The sequence below is a fragment of the Palaemon carinicauda genome, chromosome 22 (assembly GCF_036898095.1).
Source record: "Palaemon carinicauda isolate YSFRI2023 chromosome 22, ASM3689809v2, whole genome shotgun sequence".
Classification (NCBI taxonomy): domain Eukaryota; kingdom Metazoa; phylum Arthropoda; class Malacostraca; order Decapoda; family Palaemonidae; genus Palaemon; species Palaemon carinicauda.
This window is the reverse complement of record NC_090746.1, coordinates 90,843,854-90,862,643: the sequence shown is the minus strand read 5'-3', so window position 1 is coordinate 90,862,643 and position 18,790 is coordinate 90,843,854. Positions and strand designations below refer to the sequence as shown.

Here is an 18,790-nt window from a genome sequence, read left to right as displayed (position 1 = left end):
CATCTGTGTCCTCGTCCAGTACCTCTGTAGCCCAAATCGCAGATTTTCTTTTACATCTGAGAAAGGTTCGCTCCCTTTCAGCTCCCACTATTAAGGGCTACAGGAGCAGGTTGGCTTCGGTCTTTCGACATAGAGGCTTAGATCTTTCCAACAATAAAGATCTGCAAGATCTCCTTAAGTCTTTCGAGACCTCTAAGGAATGTCGTTTGGCAACTCCTGGATGGAACTTAGACGTGGTCCTAAGGTTCCTCATGTCAGACAGGTTTGAGCCATTACATTCAGCCTCCCTGAAGGATCTCACCCTCAAGACACTTTTCCTAGTGTGCTTGGCTTCGGCTAAAAGGGTCAGTGAACTTCATGCCTTCAGTAAGAACATCGGCTTTTCTACAGAAAAAAGCCACTTGTTCACTTCAACTTGGTTTCCTGGCCAAAAATGAACTGCCTTCTCGTCCTTGGCCTAAATCTTTTGATATTCCTTGCTTATCAGAGATCGTAGGCAACGAACTGGAAAGAGTATTATGTCCTGTTAGAGCTCTTGAGTTCGATTTAGCTCGTACTAAGTCATTACGAGGGAAATCTGAGGCATTATGGTGCTCAGTTAAGAAACCTTCATTGCCTATGTCAAAGAATTCTTTGTCATATTTTATCAGATTTTTTTAATACGAGAAGCTCATTCTCACTTGAATGAGAAAGACCGATGTTTGCTTAAGATTAAGATGCACGAAGTTAGAGATATAGCAACCTCCGTGGCCTTCAAGCAAAATAAATCTCTGCAAAGTATTATGGACGCGACTTCTTGGAGAAACAAGTCAGTGTTCGCGTCATTTTACTTAAAAGATGTCCAGACTCTTTACGAGGACTGCTACACACTGGGTCCATTCGTTGCAGCGAGTGCAGTAGTGGGTGAGGGTTCTACCACTACACTTCCCTAATTCCAATATCCTTTTAATCTGTCTCTTGAAATGTTTTTAATATTATTTTATGGGTTGTTCGTAAGGCTAAGAAGCCTTTCGCATCCTGATTGATTTGGCGGGTGGTCAAAGTCATTTCTTGAGAGCGCCCAGATTAGGGGTTTGATGAGGTCCTGTTGTATGGGTTGCAGCCCTTGATACTTCAGCTCCTGGGAGTCTGTCAGCATCCTAAGAGGATCGCTGGGCTCCGTGAGGAAGACAGACTTACAAGGCAGAGTAATTGTCTAAGTCGACTTCCTTACCAGGTACCTATTTATTTTGGTTTTGTTATATTGATAACTGCCAAAATGAAAAAACTCTTAGCTTATACGCTGTAAACATAATTAACTCTGGTCTCTACCCACCTCCTTGGGTGTGAATCAGCTATTACATATTCACCGGCTAAGTTAAATATTTAAAAATGATATTTTAATTATAAAATAAATTTTTGAATATACTTACCCGGTGAATATATAAATTAAATGACCCTCCCTTCCTCCCCAATAGAGACGCAGTGGGATGAGAAGAAATTGAAGGTTTTGTTTACATTCGAGAGTGGTATCTGGCCGACAGTTGGCGCTGGTGGGCACACCCGCAACCTGCATAGCGATCGCTCGCGAGTTTTTTATGTATGTGTCTGTCGAACAACAGAGTTGCAGCTATTATATATTCACCGGGTAAGTATATTCAAAAATTTATTTTATAATTAAAATATCATATTAGAGGTTATCAGTTTGTTCATTTCTCTAAATATGCTATTTCCTATAGATTCCTTAGTGTTATTATTTTACTCTAAATTCTTGATGGGTAATCCAAATGAATATAATTTTTGCATTTTATCAATAATCATAGTAAGTTTTTGTTTTTAAACATTATTGAATCAAATTCAAATTTCTTCTGAGATACCAAATTGAGATATATTTATTAGGTATTAAATTTCTCTAAGATCCCATAATATTTTAGTTCACAGATGTTGTAGCTGGTGTTTACGTGTGGAAACTCACTGTTTGGGATGACCAGGGGGCTTCAAGCTCCGACACAGTCTCTATAATAGTGAAAGATAGTAAGTTTCTGCTATACATTTATTTTTTTGCACAACTAGTTGATAAGACGTGAAAATTATATATAAGATAAGAGTATAGTTTTTCCAGAGCTCTTAGTTATTCTCTTAAAAATTTGTATAGATTCAGAAAATAGCAATGGCAAAAAAAGTAAATTCTGGTGACCCACAGCACACGGCCACCGTGGTTGCTTGTAGTAAAACGTCCCTGGATTCGGCGGATAGAGGGTGCGAGATATACCTATGTATCTTTTTATTGGCCATGGCAAACAAAATGATGTCCTGTTTGGAATGACTGAACACAATTGGGAGAGAGAGATAAAGAATGGGGAAATGCAGGTGTTAATGGAGTGTTGATTTGTTTATTGAAAAAGGAAATGGTAAGGCAGAAGGCTAATCTTCTACTCAAGGGCAGGTTATAAGTCTTTACTAATCTTGGATGGGCAGAGATCAGGGAAAAAAATTTACAAAGGATAATTTGGGTCAGTGAGTTTGGCTCTCAAAGAGGGTAAGAATTCAGTTTATGTGTCTGTGGGAGATGTAAATATACCACCAAACGTGAGGATTTAGATAGAAAAAAGTTATTCTCAAGGGACACTTGTCAATGATTTAGTCATATGTCGGCTGAATGGTAAGCAGGGATACGCCAGTGACAAAACACCTGGATGAGCAAAGGAAAATTTAAGTTAAGATTTGTAAAATGTCAATTAACGAGATAATGGGCGCCACAAGCTCTAAGGCTTAGTAGTGTCTCTCAGGATTTTAAGGGTTGGGAATCAAACAAGAAAGCAATCTATATGACCAGGGGATTGGATTTATCTGACAATTAGCAATGCAAACATTGATATCAAAGGAGCAATATGACTATAAAGAGAGGGATTGAAAATTGTGCATTTAGATACTAGACATGGATGTGTGGGACTGAAGGTTATAGATATGCATTTCTGCCTAAACCTAGCACTATAATATAATGCAGGTAATATATGTAATGAGTAAGAATATTTGTTATAAGAACACCTATAGTAAGTTAGTAAGTATGTATTTTATATATATATATATATATATATATTTATATATATATATTTATATATATATATTTATATATATATACACATATATATATACAATATATATATATATATATATATGCATATATATATATATATATATATTGCATATATATATATATATATACACATATATACAGACATACATATACTGTGTATACAGTATATATATATATATATATGTATATATATATATATACATATATATATACATATATATATATATATATACAGTATATATATACATATATATATATATATGTATATATATATGTATATATATATATATATATACTGTATATATATATTTATATATATATATATACTGTATATATATATATATATATAGGCTACATATATATATATATATGTATATATATATATATATACATATATATATATATATATGTATGTATATATATATATATATATAATTTTTTGAAATGTTGGAATATCCAATCTTTTGTATTGATTACGGCTTTTCCACATGTGTTCTGCTAACACATTTCAAGTATTTTTATTTCCATAATATAAGTGATGGGAATGTAAGTTGTAATAAGCATGGAAATATTCAAGGACACTAAAAGGTACCAAACAGAATTAAAGATGTGAAAGAAATATGAAATAAAAAATATTGCGTGATATAGAAGAGGAAAAGCTAAGAATGGTCAGATGAAATCATGAGTTTGGATATATATTTATGCTCTACAGCTATTAAAATGCAGTCAAGTAGAGGCAAGCAGAAACAATGACATTTTTGGATCAGTTGCTGTGTAAGGAGGCACAGTTTTAAAAATTTACATATCTGGAAAGTAAATTGTTAATGAGGTTGATGAACTGTCATGCATGCTTGATGATATAATTACATACAAAATTTATAGAGAGTAACTGAAGTAATGTATTAAAGATAGAATGTTATACTGCAGTTTCAGATATGTATTTAAGTGTTTTCCTATTGTAAACTTAGATTTAGATGTTATATAGCTATATTCATTTTATTAAAGACTAATTTTATTTTACAAAGTTTAATTGATATATACACATGCACCACTGTTTTCTTTTTTCAGGTATTCATCACCTCGATGAAGTTGAGCTTTTGGTACGTGGTGACATTGGAAAATTAAGTTACTCCCAGTTATCAACTTTGTTGCAGAAACTTCAACTGTTTCTTCACACCTCCGATAGCGCTGTGGATATTCACCTCATTTGTCTTACAGGATTACCTTATTCAGGTAAATTATTCTATTGGTTCTTTTTAGACTTGCTTTATCAAAAATGATTCTGACCAAATAGAAGTAAATTTCCCTTTCCTTCCTCCTCTGACACACTATTCAACTCAAAATTGATGGAAGGTTTTTTTTTCTGATATGAGTCCAGGATTGTATATTTTAGGATATTAATGTTTTGATAATGTTGATTTTGATAGATTAATATCTAATTTAATATTTTCCAAAATATTTCACCTGAAACAAATAGTGGTTTAATATTGACCCCACATAGAAGTGGGAAAAGATGCAGACAGAGAAGAATTGAATCAGGTCATAAGATGCCAGTAGTTTAAATGAAAACTTTTGCATCACAGTTTCTAGTACTTTTGACAACCAAGGTACAACAATTCATACCTCCAAAGGTCACTGCTTTGCACAGACTTTCTAGATCATTGTATCTGGCAGTGCAGTGGATATCCATGAAATGCATGATTGCATTGCACAAGTGTTCAATAAATTCTTCTGCCTTATTTAATCATAGTAGGTTTTTACAAAGAGGTGTTGTCAACACTTATGAAAGTTATCCTGGAAAAAATGCAGACTGAAATGAGATGAGACAACTTTAGCCTGATGCAAAAAAGCATGATCAGAAAGTGGACGTCTTTGCCTATTGAGATATTTTATGACATGCAAGCTCAGTATCACCACAATCTTTTTTGGGACACTCCAGTAAGCAAGGAGCGTCCATTTCATATGATTGTTACAATTTTGAACGTGGTATAAAAGCAATTGAACAGCAACACAGATCTTTGAACTTAGCGTACTTGTTTCAACACCTCCTTTCAAAAATATAATAAACCACTCTCACAACAAATTTCAGCTGCTTGTGTTTCTATGCAAAGCCTGGTTAAGCCCAAAAGAACTCAAAAGCAGCAGTAAAGTTTTCCTCTGGTGGTTTCTCTGATAAGACAACTACTTTAATAGTTAATCAGAATGCAGCCCGTAATGTAGTAGAACTTGAAAGTAACCAAGGAGAAGCAGACATAAGACATATACTGCACATTTTATACAGTTTTAAAAAACTGCTAGCAGAATGAGTGGTGGTGCACAGCAATGAAGCAGAGAAGCAGATATCATCACGATGTGTATAATATGTCAGTAAATACACTGCAGTAATAGAGCTGTAAGCTCACCCGACAGGAATGAGTAGTTACGAATTCATGAGGTTTCTGAAAAACTTTGCTCAGCAGACTCCAGCGTCCTTCTTTCATGCTTAGGCAGGTAAAGCTGATATTAGTTTCATGTATGGTCTTAGAAAGCAGAAAATGTGGAAAGGCCTTAAGGAATTACCCTGTCATTATATGTCAGTTTCAGACCATCATTTTGACATAATATGTGTAATTGAATATGTGGAAAAGGAGGCAACACGTTTTATATTTCATGGGGACAATGCCAGACAGAATTGTGTGGCTTGCAGGTTTTTTAACCAAAAAATATTTTAAGTGAAACAGCCATTCTCCAGTCTCTGCCACCTACTGCTGACTCATTACCGCAGCTTGTAAAACATGTAAAAACTTCAGCCCTTGTAATGAAATCAGCTGATAATCCAGTAATGCCTAACATATAATATGACTGGTATTGTAGGTCATTTGAGGTTTGAAATTTGTACCTATAAAAATAACAAGAAAGGCTTTCCCGAAATTCATGGAACATTTAATTAAGAGCAGCTATAAGGAAAAATGTACTGGCAACTGTTCCTGTTACAGAAACAATGACACTTGCTACATTGCTTGCGTTCACTAGGTTTCAATAGCCCCAGATGATACAAGGGACAATTCACAGGATAATGAGTGAATTTTTTCATGTTTTTATACTATTGTCTTCAATTCTAACTAGGATGAGAAAATTATTTATATTTATGTTGTCACCACAGTAACATTCTGCTATGACTAGAATGAATTTTTGACAGAGTTGCCGTCTTGTAACAAATTAAGTCAAACCGTAGTCGTGATCATATCATGGAAGGCAAGGTCGAGAACTAGGATCGTATATGATAGATAAACGTGACTAAAATATAAAGGGAATCCAAGTAATAATGAATAACGTTGGCTCCGGGGCTCAACTAAAAAACTCGACCGAATGGTAATGAATAAAAGCTACTCCCGGGGATCCCGTAAAGGAAGTCTTTAACCATATATATATAACTATATGAGGTCCGTGAGGTGCGTGACAGAGGGGGGGGGATCTTAAAAGGGTCCGTGAAGTGCGGGACCAAGAGGGAGAAGCCCGTACACAACTTAATATTAAATAACATAACAAGGTACCACGGAACGAATCGAAAACTCCCCGCCGATCGTCGGCCAAACGAGCGACGGAATGAAAACGACTACGACCGGGTAGAGTAGTGGGGAAAAGTAATGTACGTTAATGAATAATAGGCCTCACAGAACAACGGGAACCGCCCGTGTAAAGCGGATGCCCCCGGGAGGGGTACATTGCGCTATAAAGTGACTCAAACTCGATCGGAGAGAGAGAGGGGGGGAACCCTGGGGTGGGGTAACGGCAGGAGGAGGCTAGGAGTGGGGCGATAGCAGGTATACCAACCTGCCAGACCCACGATTGATATGATCACTCGGAAGGACTAATAACACTTTAATAAACATAACGTAGGGTAAAATAAGGTAGGAAGGCATGCTGGATGATAATAATAATAACATAGTTAAACATCAATCGTAAAACAAACGAGGGAGCAAACACGAGACAGTAGAAATCAAGCCTGACGGCGCTGGGAGTAGGCAGGGCTACCAACGTAACATAGAGCCGCTGGGAGTAGGCAGGGCTACCAACATAACATAGGGTCAGTGAAGTTCTAAAAAAATGAAAACTAATATGTAATATCTGACTCATGAAAGCCCCTCGAGCTAATGCAAGCAAACGAATGACGTTAAAAAGATAAGCAAGTCCGTGCCGTGCGAACGTAAGTAAACTAAGTAATAAAATGTGAAATAGAACGCCGAAGGCGATCAGGCATGCCAACCTACCGAAAATACGCACACGTATGTGTAATTACTGTTATCATAAAAACCAGGCAATAAAAATTAAAACGGTGTGTAAACCGTGGATATCCGTAAGGTTCATAACGAGAAACAATCAGTATGGAGGACTTATTGAAAATCGCTAAGAACGAACGATAGAGAGAGAGAGAAAGGAGCCGAGCCCATCTGAGAGACCTACGAAAGGTCGTGAATAATAAAACTGAATACTATAAACAAAAAGGGGCAAGGCTCCCTCCAAAATCTTAAAACTCATAGATCTGGTACTTAACTTAGATGGAGGGACAGTGGAGTCCGACATCTTGAGGTAAATCCAGAAAAAAACCCGGTAAATACACACACAAGGTAAATAACGGCAATCATAATTGCGTGCTAAAAAAGGAGTGACGTCACTGGCGTGGGATTGTTGGTACTGTAGTAGTGGGAGGTGGAACGGCACCTCGCTGTTCGGGGATTTTGACAGGAGATATCTAAATGGTGCGAGGCCTCTGGTTGTGATTTATCACGCCCCAGTATTATATATCGACACCTTTTATAGGTGAGTGAGCTGGGTTCAACCTGGCATCCCTATGCAATTTTTTCTCTGGTAATATATAGCAGTTATATACCTTAGAAATGGTGCTAAAGGAGCATTTCACTGGGCGACACGGGTCTCTCGCCCAGAAATAGATTTTTCCTTCGTCAAAATCCCTTTATGAATTACTCTAGCATATTCAACTTGGTGTCATTAAATTATTTTCAAGATGCTCAACAAGCTTTATTTGTACTCTTATTTTGATATCTGTAAAGGTTTACAAGTTATTGATAAAGCTAGACTATCCATAATGGTTGCATAAAGCATTTTTAATACAAAATGGGCTCTTAACAAATTTCTGGTGCTTTACGTTATGAAACTAAATGTAAAATGTGATTCATCCTGTCACAAAAACTATGAAAGAATGAGCTTATATGACAGACTGTAAATCCATAGAGTTTTTTTTTTAGCCTATGTGAATAAAAAGTACCATGTGGAATTTTCAATATTAATCTTACCCGATAATCATGTAGCTGTCAACTCTGTTGCCGACAGAAATCTACGGTCGGGATACGCCAGCGATCGCTATACAGGTGGGGGTGAGCACAACAGCGCCATCTGTGGTCAGGTACTCCAGTACTTCTTGTCAACACCACCTCAATTTTTCCTCTGTCGTGCCTCCGGCTAGACCTACATGGATACGCTGTTGATTCTGGAGTTATTGTTCACGATTTGGTGATGTATTTGCTCTAGAGTTTAGCCTTCGCTATTCAGGAAGCTTTATCATTAGCTTAGCAAGTTTTTTGGAATTAATTTGATTCAATTTTGGTGACGAAGAGAGTATGAACTCTCTTTCACTTTTAAATGGCCGACCCTTCCCTTAGTCGGAAGGGTTGGTCTCGAAGAGAGTATAGACTCTCTTTCTTAATTTTGCTTAAAAAAGTTATAGATTTATTTTATATCTCTCCGCCTTTTATAGGCCGCTTCGATTAACTTCCTTTTATTATAAACATTGAGCCCGTCATTTCGTTTTTACCTGTTAACATTTTATGCTATTTTAATGTTTTTGAAAGAATTTCTTTGATAGTCTCGTACTGTTTTCAAAGTTGAACTAACGTTTTGTTTTGTCTCTGCAGTTGTTGACGTTCAGAACGTTCAACTTGCGCTCTATCGTTACGATAGAGAGAGAGTATTAACGGTTTCACGTTGCAGTAAGAGTAAACCGATTCTAGCGTTTTGTTCATTCTTTCTTAGCTTAAATGGTTTTAATTCTAATAAAGGAACTTTTTATTTGGGAAATCTTTCAGTTTTTTTTCCTTTAACAATAATATGTTTTAACGATATATATAATTGGGCTCATCTCTCAGGTTCTAAGTCAAAAGAGAGAGAGAGAGAGATAGAGACGGAGGGAGAGAGAGGAGGGTAAACGTTTCGTTCAAGCGGGTAACGTTGTTATCGTTTTTGCTCTTCTCCCTAGTCTCTTTAGGGGAAGAAGGTAAACGTTTCTAGAGTTTTATTCTTGTTCCCAGGCTTTTTGCGGTGAGAGATTTTAAACGTAGTTTATTTGATCTAGTGTTTAGTCTCTTTTCCAGCCACTGAATTATTTATCTTTCATTATGTTTTTCTGTTACATTGTAATACTGTTTTCGCAATTACTAACTTTTAATAAAGGATAGAATTGCGTGTTTCAGGTACAAACCACTTAAAGTTTCGAGTTCAGTGAAATAAGTGCAAACAGAAAATCAAAAGTGATAAAGTGATAAGCGCGAAGTGTTACAGTGTTGCGTTCGAGGGTTCGTCTGTTCGTGCCAGTTGTTCGCCTAGTCTGGGACCTCTTACAAGCTCCCAAGCCCAGGGGAGAAGTAACGTCGAAGGACTTATGGGTTCATCAGGCCTTGATCGACGAACAGACGTTTCCCTCCGTGGTTTCGGGTGTAACCAACTCACGTAGCCGACGTGATCACCCCACCCACACAAAGACGAGAGAGCCCATTTATTCCTCGTCTGCGGAAGAGGTTTCTCGCAGAAACCATGGACCAAATCTTGCAGCTTTTAAGTGCAAGTCGGTCCCTTCCGCGCAAGTCCAACTCCTAAGTGTAGCCATTAGCACTGGGTCAGTTCGGACTTGCTGCAGTACGACAACTGCACACCTCCCAAAGAGGCAAGGTGGTACCGCAACAGGCAGTAACTCCGTCTGTTGCCGCACCAGCTGTTTTAGACCCTCAGTCTCAACGGACAGTAGCTCCGTTTGTTGTTGTCTTTCATAGACTCTAGTGGTCTATGCTGCAGACAATGCAGTCTCAGCTTGCGGTGTTGATGCAGGAGTTTCAGGCAGAGAAGGTTAGCACACCTCCTCCTGCGAGCGCTCCTCCACCTCTGCGCAGTCCACCCTGCCAGACGTATGATGTTGAGGCTCCTCCTGCCTCCATGCGTGAGCTGCCGCATTGGGAGTTGCCAGGTACCAGCGCTATGCAGCAACCTCCACTTTCCTTGAGGCAGGAGCCTCTTGCTATGAGGCAACCTCCTCAACCCTTGAGGCAGGAGCCTCATGCTTTGCAGCAACCTCCTCTAACCATGAGGCGGGAGCCTCATGCGTTGCGGCAACCTCCACCATCCTTGAGGCAGCAGCCTCATGCTATGCGGCAACCGCCTCAACTCTTGAGGCAAGAGCCTCTCTCTGCGCAGCTACCTCCTCAACCCTTGAGGCAGACGCAACTCTTGAGGCAGGAACCTCATGCTATGCGGCAACCTCCTCTAACCATGAGGCAGGAGCCTCATGCTATGAGGAGCCTCATGCTATGCGGCATCCTCCTCAAACCATGAGGCAGGAACCTCATGCTATGCGGCATCCTCCTCAACCCATGAGGCAGGAGCCTCATGCTATGAGGAGCCTCATGCTATGCGGCATCCTCCTCAACCCATGAGGCAGGGACCTCATGCTATGAGGAGCCTCATGCTATGCGGCATCCTCCTCAACCCATGAGGCAGGAGCCTCATGCTATGCGGCAACCTCCTCTACCCATGAGGCAGGAGCCTCATGCTATGCGGCATCATCCTCAACCCATGAGACAGGAGCCTCATGCTATGCGGCATCCTCCTCAACCCATGAGGCAGGAGCCTCATGCTATGCGGCATCCTCCTCAAACCATGAGGCAGGAGCCTCACGCTATGCAGCAACCGCCTCAACCCATGAGGCAGGAGCCTCATACTATGCGGCATCCTCCTCAACGCATGTGGCATGAGCCTCATCCCTTGCAGCATGAGCCTCATCCCATGCAGCATGAGCCTCATACCATGCAGCATGAGCCTCATCCCATGCAGCATGAGCCTCATCCCATGCAGCATAAGCCGCACGCCATGCAACATGCTCTGCTTACCTTACAGCATGCTCTACATACAGCATGCTCTGCATACAGCATGCTCTGCATACCTTACCGCATGCTCCTCAGTCACACATCTTTGGTTGTTGCCAACTCACAAGACTGTCAAGCAGTTTCATAACGTTGCCTTCTAGTCTGCTGCTTTTGCACCAGTGAAACCCTCACTGAGAGAACTTAGCTTTTCTCGGATATGGTTCCTGTAGATGAGAAAGTGCTATTCTCCCTCCTTCTGATATTCCCTTGAGGACTCTGTCATTTGGAGAGGAGCCTTTAGCTGCTTAGCCTCCTATGGACTTTTATTTAAGCATAACATGCTTCCAGGGAGGGTAATGGTTCCACTTCAGTCGCTAACCCCGTCTGTTACCACACCTGCTCCCATAGACCTTGAGCTTTGTTGCAAGACATGCAGTCCAAGCTTAGTCCTTGTTAGAGGATTTTTTTGTTTACGGAGTCAGTGTGTCACTGGGAAGACGTTCAACAACCAGCAGAAGTGACTTGTTGTGACGCAGTGCGGCAACCTCAGCAACCCGATAAGGAGTTGTCTGTACGACCCAGACAGTCTAGACAGCTTCGGGTTGTCGCTGTACTTCCTCGCTTCCCCATGGTTGACAGTTCACAGACTGTGCAGCAGTACCATGATCTTGTGTCCGGCTCCGTCAGACGACTGGCTTTTAAGAGCTCCCACAAGTCGTCGCTGTCTGGAGATTCTCAGATGGACTATGGATTTGACCAAGGAACTGGGCCTCCTGGTCAATTTTGAGGAGTCCCAGCTCGTCCCATCCCAGACCATTGTCTACCTGGGTATGGATCTTCAGAGTCGAGCTTTTCGGGCTTTTCCGTCGGCCCCAAGGATCTACTAAGCCCTAGAATGCATCCAGAGCATGCTGAGAAGGAACCGATGCTCAGTCAGGTAGTGGATGAGTCTAACAGGGACACTTTCATCGCTGGCCCTGTTCATCGAGTTAGGGAGACGCCACCTCCCCCCCCTTCAGTATCATCTAGCGGCTCACTGGATAAAGGACATGACGCTAGAGACGGTCTCAGTTCCTGTTTCCGAAGAGAGGAGGTCTACTCTCACGTGGTGAAAGAACAGCTTTCTTCTCAAGGAAGTCTACCTTTGGCTGTTCAGAAACCCGACCGCCGTCTCTTCTCTGACGCATCAGACACGGGCTGGGGTGCGACTTTGGACGGATAGGAATGCTCGGGAACATGGAATCAGGAGCAAAGGACACTTCACATCTATTGCAAGGAGCTGTTGGCGGTTCATCTGGCCTTGATAAACTTCAAGTCCCTCCAGCTTAACAAGGTGGTGGAGGTGGACTCTGACAACACCACAGCCTTGGCTTACATCTCCAAGCAGGGAGGGACTCATTCGTGGAAGTTGTTCTAGATCGCAAGGGACCTCCTCATCTGGTCAAAAGATCGAAAGCTCACGCTGGTAACGAGGTTCATTCAGGGCGATATGAATGTCATGGCAGATCGCCTTAGCCGGAAGGGTCAGGTCATCCCCACAGAGTGTACCCTTCACAAGAATGTTTGCAGCAGACTTTGGGCCCTGTGGGGTCAGCCAACCATAGATCTGTTCGCTACCTCGATAACCTAGAGGCTCCCGTTGTTTTGTTCTCCGATTCCAGACCCAGCAGCAGTTCACGTGGATGCTTTTCTGCTGGATTGGTCCCATCTCGACCTGTATGCATTCCCGCCGTTCAAGATTGTCAACAGGGTACTTCAGAAGTTCGCCTCTCGCAAAGGGACACGGCTGACGTTGGTTGGCTTCGCTCTGGCCCGCGAGAGAATGGTTCATAGAGGTACTGCAATGGCTGGTCGACATTCCCAGGACTCTTCCTCTAGGAGTGGACCTTCTACGTCTACCTCACGTAAAGAAGGTACACCCAAACCTCCACGCTCTTCGTCTGACTGCCTTCAGACTTTCGAAAGACTCTCAAGAGCTAGGGGCTTTTCGAAGGAGGCAGCCAGAGCGATTGCCAGAGCTAGGAGGACATCCACTCTCAGAGTCTATCAGTCTAAAGGGGAAGTCTTCCGAAGCTGGTACAAGGCCAATGCAGTTTCCTCAACCAGTACCACTGTAACCCAGATTGCTGACTTCCTGTTACATCTAAGGAATGTAAGATCCCTTTCAGCTCCTACGATCAAGGGTTACAGAAGTATGTTGGCAGCGGTTTTCCGCCACAGAGGCTTGGATCTTTCCACCAACAAAGATCTACAGGACCTCCTTAGGTCTTTTGAGACCTCAAAGGAACGTCGGTTGTCCACTCCAGGCTGGAATCTAGACGTGGTCCTAAGGTTCCTTATGTCATCAAGATTTGAACCTCTCCAATCAGCCTCTTTTAAGGACCTCACATTAAAAACTCTTTTCCTCGTGTGCTTGACAACAGCTAAAAGAGTAAGTGAGATCCACGCCTTCAGCAGGAACATAGTTTTCACATCTTAAACGACTACATGTTCCTTGCAGCTCGGTTTTTTGCTAAAACGAGCTTCCTTCACGTCCTTGGCCTAAGTCGTTCGAGATCCCAAGCCTGTCCAACTTGGTGGGGGACGAACTGGAGAGAGTACTTTGCCCAGTTAGAGCTCTTAGGTACTATCTAAAAAGGTCATAACCTTTACGAGGACAATCAGAAGCCTTATGGTGTGCTATTAAGAAGCCTTCTCTTCCAAGGTCTAAGAACTCAGTTTCTTACTAATTCAGGCTCCTGATTAGGGAAGCACATTCTCATCTGAAGGAAGAAGACCTTGCTTTGCTGAAGGTAAGGACACATGAAGTGAGAGCTGTGGCTACTTCAGTGGCCTTCAAACAGAACCGTTCTCTGCAGAGTGTTATGGATGCAACCTATTGGAGAAGCAAGTCAGTGTTCGCATCATTCTATCTCAAAGATGTCCAGTCTCTTTACGAGAACTGCTACACCCTGGGACCATTCGTAGCAACGAATGCAGTAGTAGGCGGGGGCTCAGCCACTACATTCCCATAATCCCATAACCTTTTTAACCTTTCTCTTGAATACTTTTTATGGGTTGTACGGTCGGCTAAGAAGCCTTCCACATCCTTGTTGATTTGGCGGGTGGTCAATTCTTTCTTGAGAAGCGCCGAGGTTAAAGGTTGTGATGAGGTCCTTTAGTATGGGTTGCAGCCCTTTATACTTCAGCACCTAAGAGTCGTTCAGCATCCTAAGAGGACCGCTACGCTCAGTAAGGAAGACGTACTTAATAAAGGCAGAGTAATGGTTCAAGTCGTCTTCCTTACCAGGTACTTATTTATTTTATGTTATTTTTGAATAACTAATAAAATAAAATACGGGATACTTAGCTTCTTTGTTAACATGTATGCTGGTCTCCACCCACCACCCTGGGTGTGAATCAGCTATATGATTATCGGGTAAGATTAATATTGAAAAATGTTATTTTCATTAGTAAAATAAATTTTTGAATATACTTACCCGATAATCATGATTTAATTGACCCACCCTTCCTCCCCATAGAGAACCAGTGGACCGAGGAAAAAATTGAGGTGGTGTTGACAAGAAGTACTGGAGTACCTGACCACAGATGGCGCTGTTGTGTTCACCCCCACCTGTATAGCGATCGCTGGCGTATCCCGACCGTAGATTTCTGTCGGCAACAGAGTTGACAGCTACATGATTATCGGGTAAGTATATTCAAAAATTTATTTTACTAATGAAAATAACATTTTTCAAAAGGTTGTCCACCTTGAAATTGCTCAGGAGGGTCCCTAAATAGGAAAAGTCACTATCAACCTTTCACAGCAAGACCTGTGCCCTTAACAATGCAGGAGTGTGTGCTCAATGTGATAGATTGCTGTTGGTTCAGCACATTCTGGTAGACAGCTCAAAATTAGTATATCAGTGTCAGAAATACCACCTTTATGGTTAATCCATCTGTGATATTTCAGATGTTGATGTAGATGGTCTTGTTTGGTTGATACATGAAATGAATCTTTTTAAAGAAATTTAATGTATTTTTTATTTTTTAATAATTCATTATCTAAACATGAAATGTATGCAGTTATGTGTGAATGCAGTTGTTTAAATATTTTAAAGGTTTAACCAATTTAAATATTCATTACGGTGCTGAAAGTTTGTACTAGTCAGGATGCCAGAAAACTTTAAATCAATCAATCAATCAATTTAGTGCCTGGCCCCTGTCCTTAGATTCCTAATCCAACCCAATTCAAGGAGGAAGTTCCTTCTCCCGTCAGTTTAATATCATTACTGCAAAGCTGCAACCCTAGTTGGAAGAGCAGAATAGTACAAGCCTAATGGCCCCACTAGGGAATACAAACTTAGTTTGTAATTGAAACTGAGAAGTAAAGAATAAATGATAAAAAAAGAAGTAATAGAAAATAAAATAATTAGATAAATAACAACATTAAGGAAATAAATAACAGATAAATGGGAATGAGTCTGTCAACCTGCTTAATCAAAATACTAGCTCCTACTCTAAAATTCTCAAGTTCCATTGATTAATTAAGAGTATCATTCTACAATTTGGTCGCTAGCAAAATAGATAACTATCGGGCCACAGCTTCTCACATTTTCCCTGTGAAAGTTAGTTATCTTGTAATTTTGTAGTTTAATTACTCTCTTACCATGTATTGCTAAACTTTGAAACATTTTTTTTTTTATGTGGTTTTCCTGGATCCCATAGCCTTACTTCCCTAATATTTCTTTTCTGTCAAATCTACTTTTCCATTTCATTTCTATTGTTTCTTTGGACCAGGGCTAGAAATAGACTTCAAGTTATCAATACCAGAAACTTTTGTCACTGTAGGCAAAGCATGGAGTTTGCTCAGGTTCCAAAAAGTAATATAGTTAACAATCTTTGTTCATATATTTGGTACTTATTTCTTTCAGCTTTCTTCTTATAGAATTATTTCAGCAAAAAATACTTCTAATTCGAATAGTTATCCATCAAAATCGACCTATCTCAGCCAAGAATATGTTTTTAAATTTATTGTAGTTTATTGATATTCTTTGATGTTTTATTTTCCAGGTCATGTGCGTTTGACATTTTTAGCTTATGCTGGTAAGAATATTGTGAGAGGACCAGAGGTTGTGACATTACTCCGTCACCAAATAAATTCAGAGTCATCAGAATTGTTAGACTTACCTCTGATCAGTGTTGATACGGTTGTCTGCCAGAATAATTGTTCAGGTGCGTTGCATTAATACTTCTCTATAATAAATTGTAATACACTAGACAAGTATTTAACATGACTAGAGTTTTGGTATACTGTACTTTTTCAATATTAATCTTACCCGATAATCATGTAGCTGTCAACTCCGTTGCCCGACAGAATTCTACGGACGGGATACGCCAGCGATCGCTATACAAGAGGGGGGTGTACTCACCAGCGCCATCTGTGGTCAGGTACTCCAGTACTTCTTGACAACACCACCTCAATTTTTCCTCTGTCGTGCTTCCGGCAAGACCTACATGGATACGCTTATGATTTTGGAGTCTTTGTTCACGGTTTTGGTGAAGTATTGCTCTGAGATTTCAGCTTTCGCTATACAGGAAGCTTTTCCCTTAGCTTAGATAGCTTTTGGATTGATTTTGATTAATGGTATAACGATCTTTGCTTTAATTTGGAATCCCCCCTTGACTGTTCTCTGATTCAAGATGTCCGACCATTCTCAAGCTCCTCCCCAAAGACGATGTAGGACTTGTATTAGGCGTCTTCCGAAGGCCTCGGTTGATCCTCACACCGTTTGTTCCGACTGTAGGGGAAAATCCTGTCAGTTGGAAGATCGATGTGAGGAATGTGCCGGACTTTCGGAACTTGATTTTATTCGATTCCTCAAGTATACGACTAAGTTAGAGAGAGAGAGAGTTAGGAGGAGTTCGGCTCGCTCTTTACTTTATTCCTCCCCCCATGATCCTCAACCTTTTCCTCCCCCTGTAGTGGCTACCCCCGAACCTATTTTTAGTGCTCAGCCTGATATGTCGGATGTTTTACGTGCCATTCAGGCTTTAGGTGATAAGGTGGAGTCAGTAGTGAGTGACCACAAGTTTCTCTTGGCAGATGTCAAGGAACTTAAAGTGAAAAGTGCAGTGGGAAGTGGTAGTGCCAGTGCTGTGCCTAGTGTCAGTGTCAGTGTTGCGCATGAGGATACTTCTGTGGGTGCCAGTCGTCCTCCCAGTCCGGGACCTCTTGCAAGCTCCCAAGCCCAGGGGAGAAGCAATGTCGAAGGGCAAAAGGGTTCGGCAGGCCTTGATCGGCGCACAGTAGTATCCTCAGTGGTTGCGGGCGTATCTTATAGAGATCGTCACTTCCACTCTCAGACGATTGAGCCCTTTATTTCCTCGTCTGCAGAAGATGTTTCCGGGAGGAAACGCTGGACCCAGGTCTCAAGGCCTCTTAAGCGTAAGGTCCAGACCGCGCGAGTCCAACAGCCCGGGTGTAGCCACTGGGCTAGCTCGGACTCGCCGCAGTCATCGGATGGCTGCACGCCTCCTAAGAGAGGTAAAGCTTTACCTCAACAGACCTCAACTTCTGTTAAAGCTATGCCTCAACAGACCTCAACTTCTGTTGATCCCAAGTTGGCTATGCTGCAGACTATGCAGTCGCAGCTTGCGGTGTTGATGCAGGAGTTTCAGGCAGAGAAGGTTATCACACCTCCTCCTACGAGCGCTCCCCCACCTCTGCGCAGTCCAGCCTGCCAGACGTATGAGGTTGAGGTTCCTCAAGCTACCTCCATGCGTGAGCTGCCGCTTTGGGAGTTGCCAGATACCAGCGCTGTGCAGCAACCTCCACTTTCCTTGAGGCAGGAGCCTCTTGCCACGCGGCAACCTCCTCAACACTTGGGGCAGGAGCCTTATGCTTTGCAGCAACCTCCTCTACCCTTGAGGCAGGAGCCTCTTGCGTTGCAACCATCCTCGAGGCAGCAACCTCTTGCGGTGCGACAACCTCCACCATCCTTGAGGCAGCAACCTCAACTCTTGCAGCAGCCACCTCCACTTTCCTCGAGGCGAGAACCTCAACTCTCGAGGCAAGCACCTCAACTCTTGAGGCTAGAACCTCAACTCGTGGGACAAGAGCCTCTCTCTGCGCAGCCACCTCAACCCTTGAGGCAAGCGCAACCCTTGAGGCAGGAACCTCATGCTATGAGACAGCCACCTCAACGCATGCAGCAACCACTTTCTTCTCAGCTTAAGCCGCTTCCTATTCAACTTGAACCGCAGATTATGCAGCATGAGCCTCATGCTTTACAGCATTCGCCTCTCACCACGCTTGCTCCTCAGACCCCCGCAGAACCTCCTTCATCCCAGCCTCAGGACTTTGTCATTACCAGCCCTCATCCTCTTCAGCAGACTCTTGAGGATGAATCCGCTAGTGCGCATGCACCCGTTCTTCAGGATTCAGCCATTCAGCATACTGCTTTATCGTTACCTCTCGCTTCTCAACACTCAGGTGATGAGGTTTCTGAAGATGAAGCGGCTCACCTGGATGATCCTTCATCTGATGTGGAGGAACCCAAGTCATTGCCACCCTCCATTGACTTTCGCAAGGTCCTTACTCTTT

General features: G+C 41.8%; 1 protein-coding gene across 1 annotated transcript in view; it reads left to right on the top strand.

Moving 5' to 3' along the window:
• Positions 1–18,790, top strand: part of LOC137615965 (dyslexia-associated protein KIAA0319-like protein) — a 169,725-nt gene that overhangs the window by 109,702 nt on the left and 41,233 nt on the right. The window contains exons 10-12 of the mRNA XM_068345648.1: positions 1,914–2,013; positions 4,145–4,309; positions 16,258–16,419. Of these exons, the coding sequence (XP_068201749.1) occupies positions 1,914–2,013; positions 4,145–4,309; positions 16,258–16,419 (427 nt within the window). The remainder of the gene's footprint in view (positions 1–1,913; positions 2,014–4,144; positions 4,310–16,257; positions 16,420–18,790) is intronic.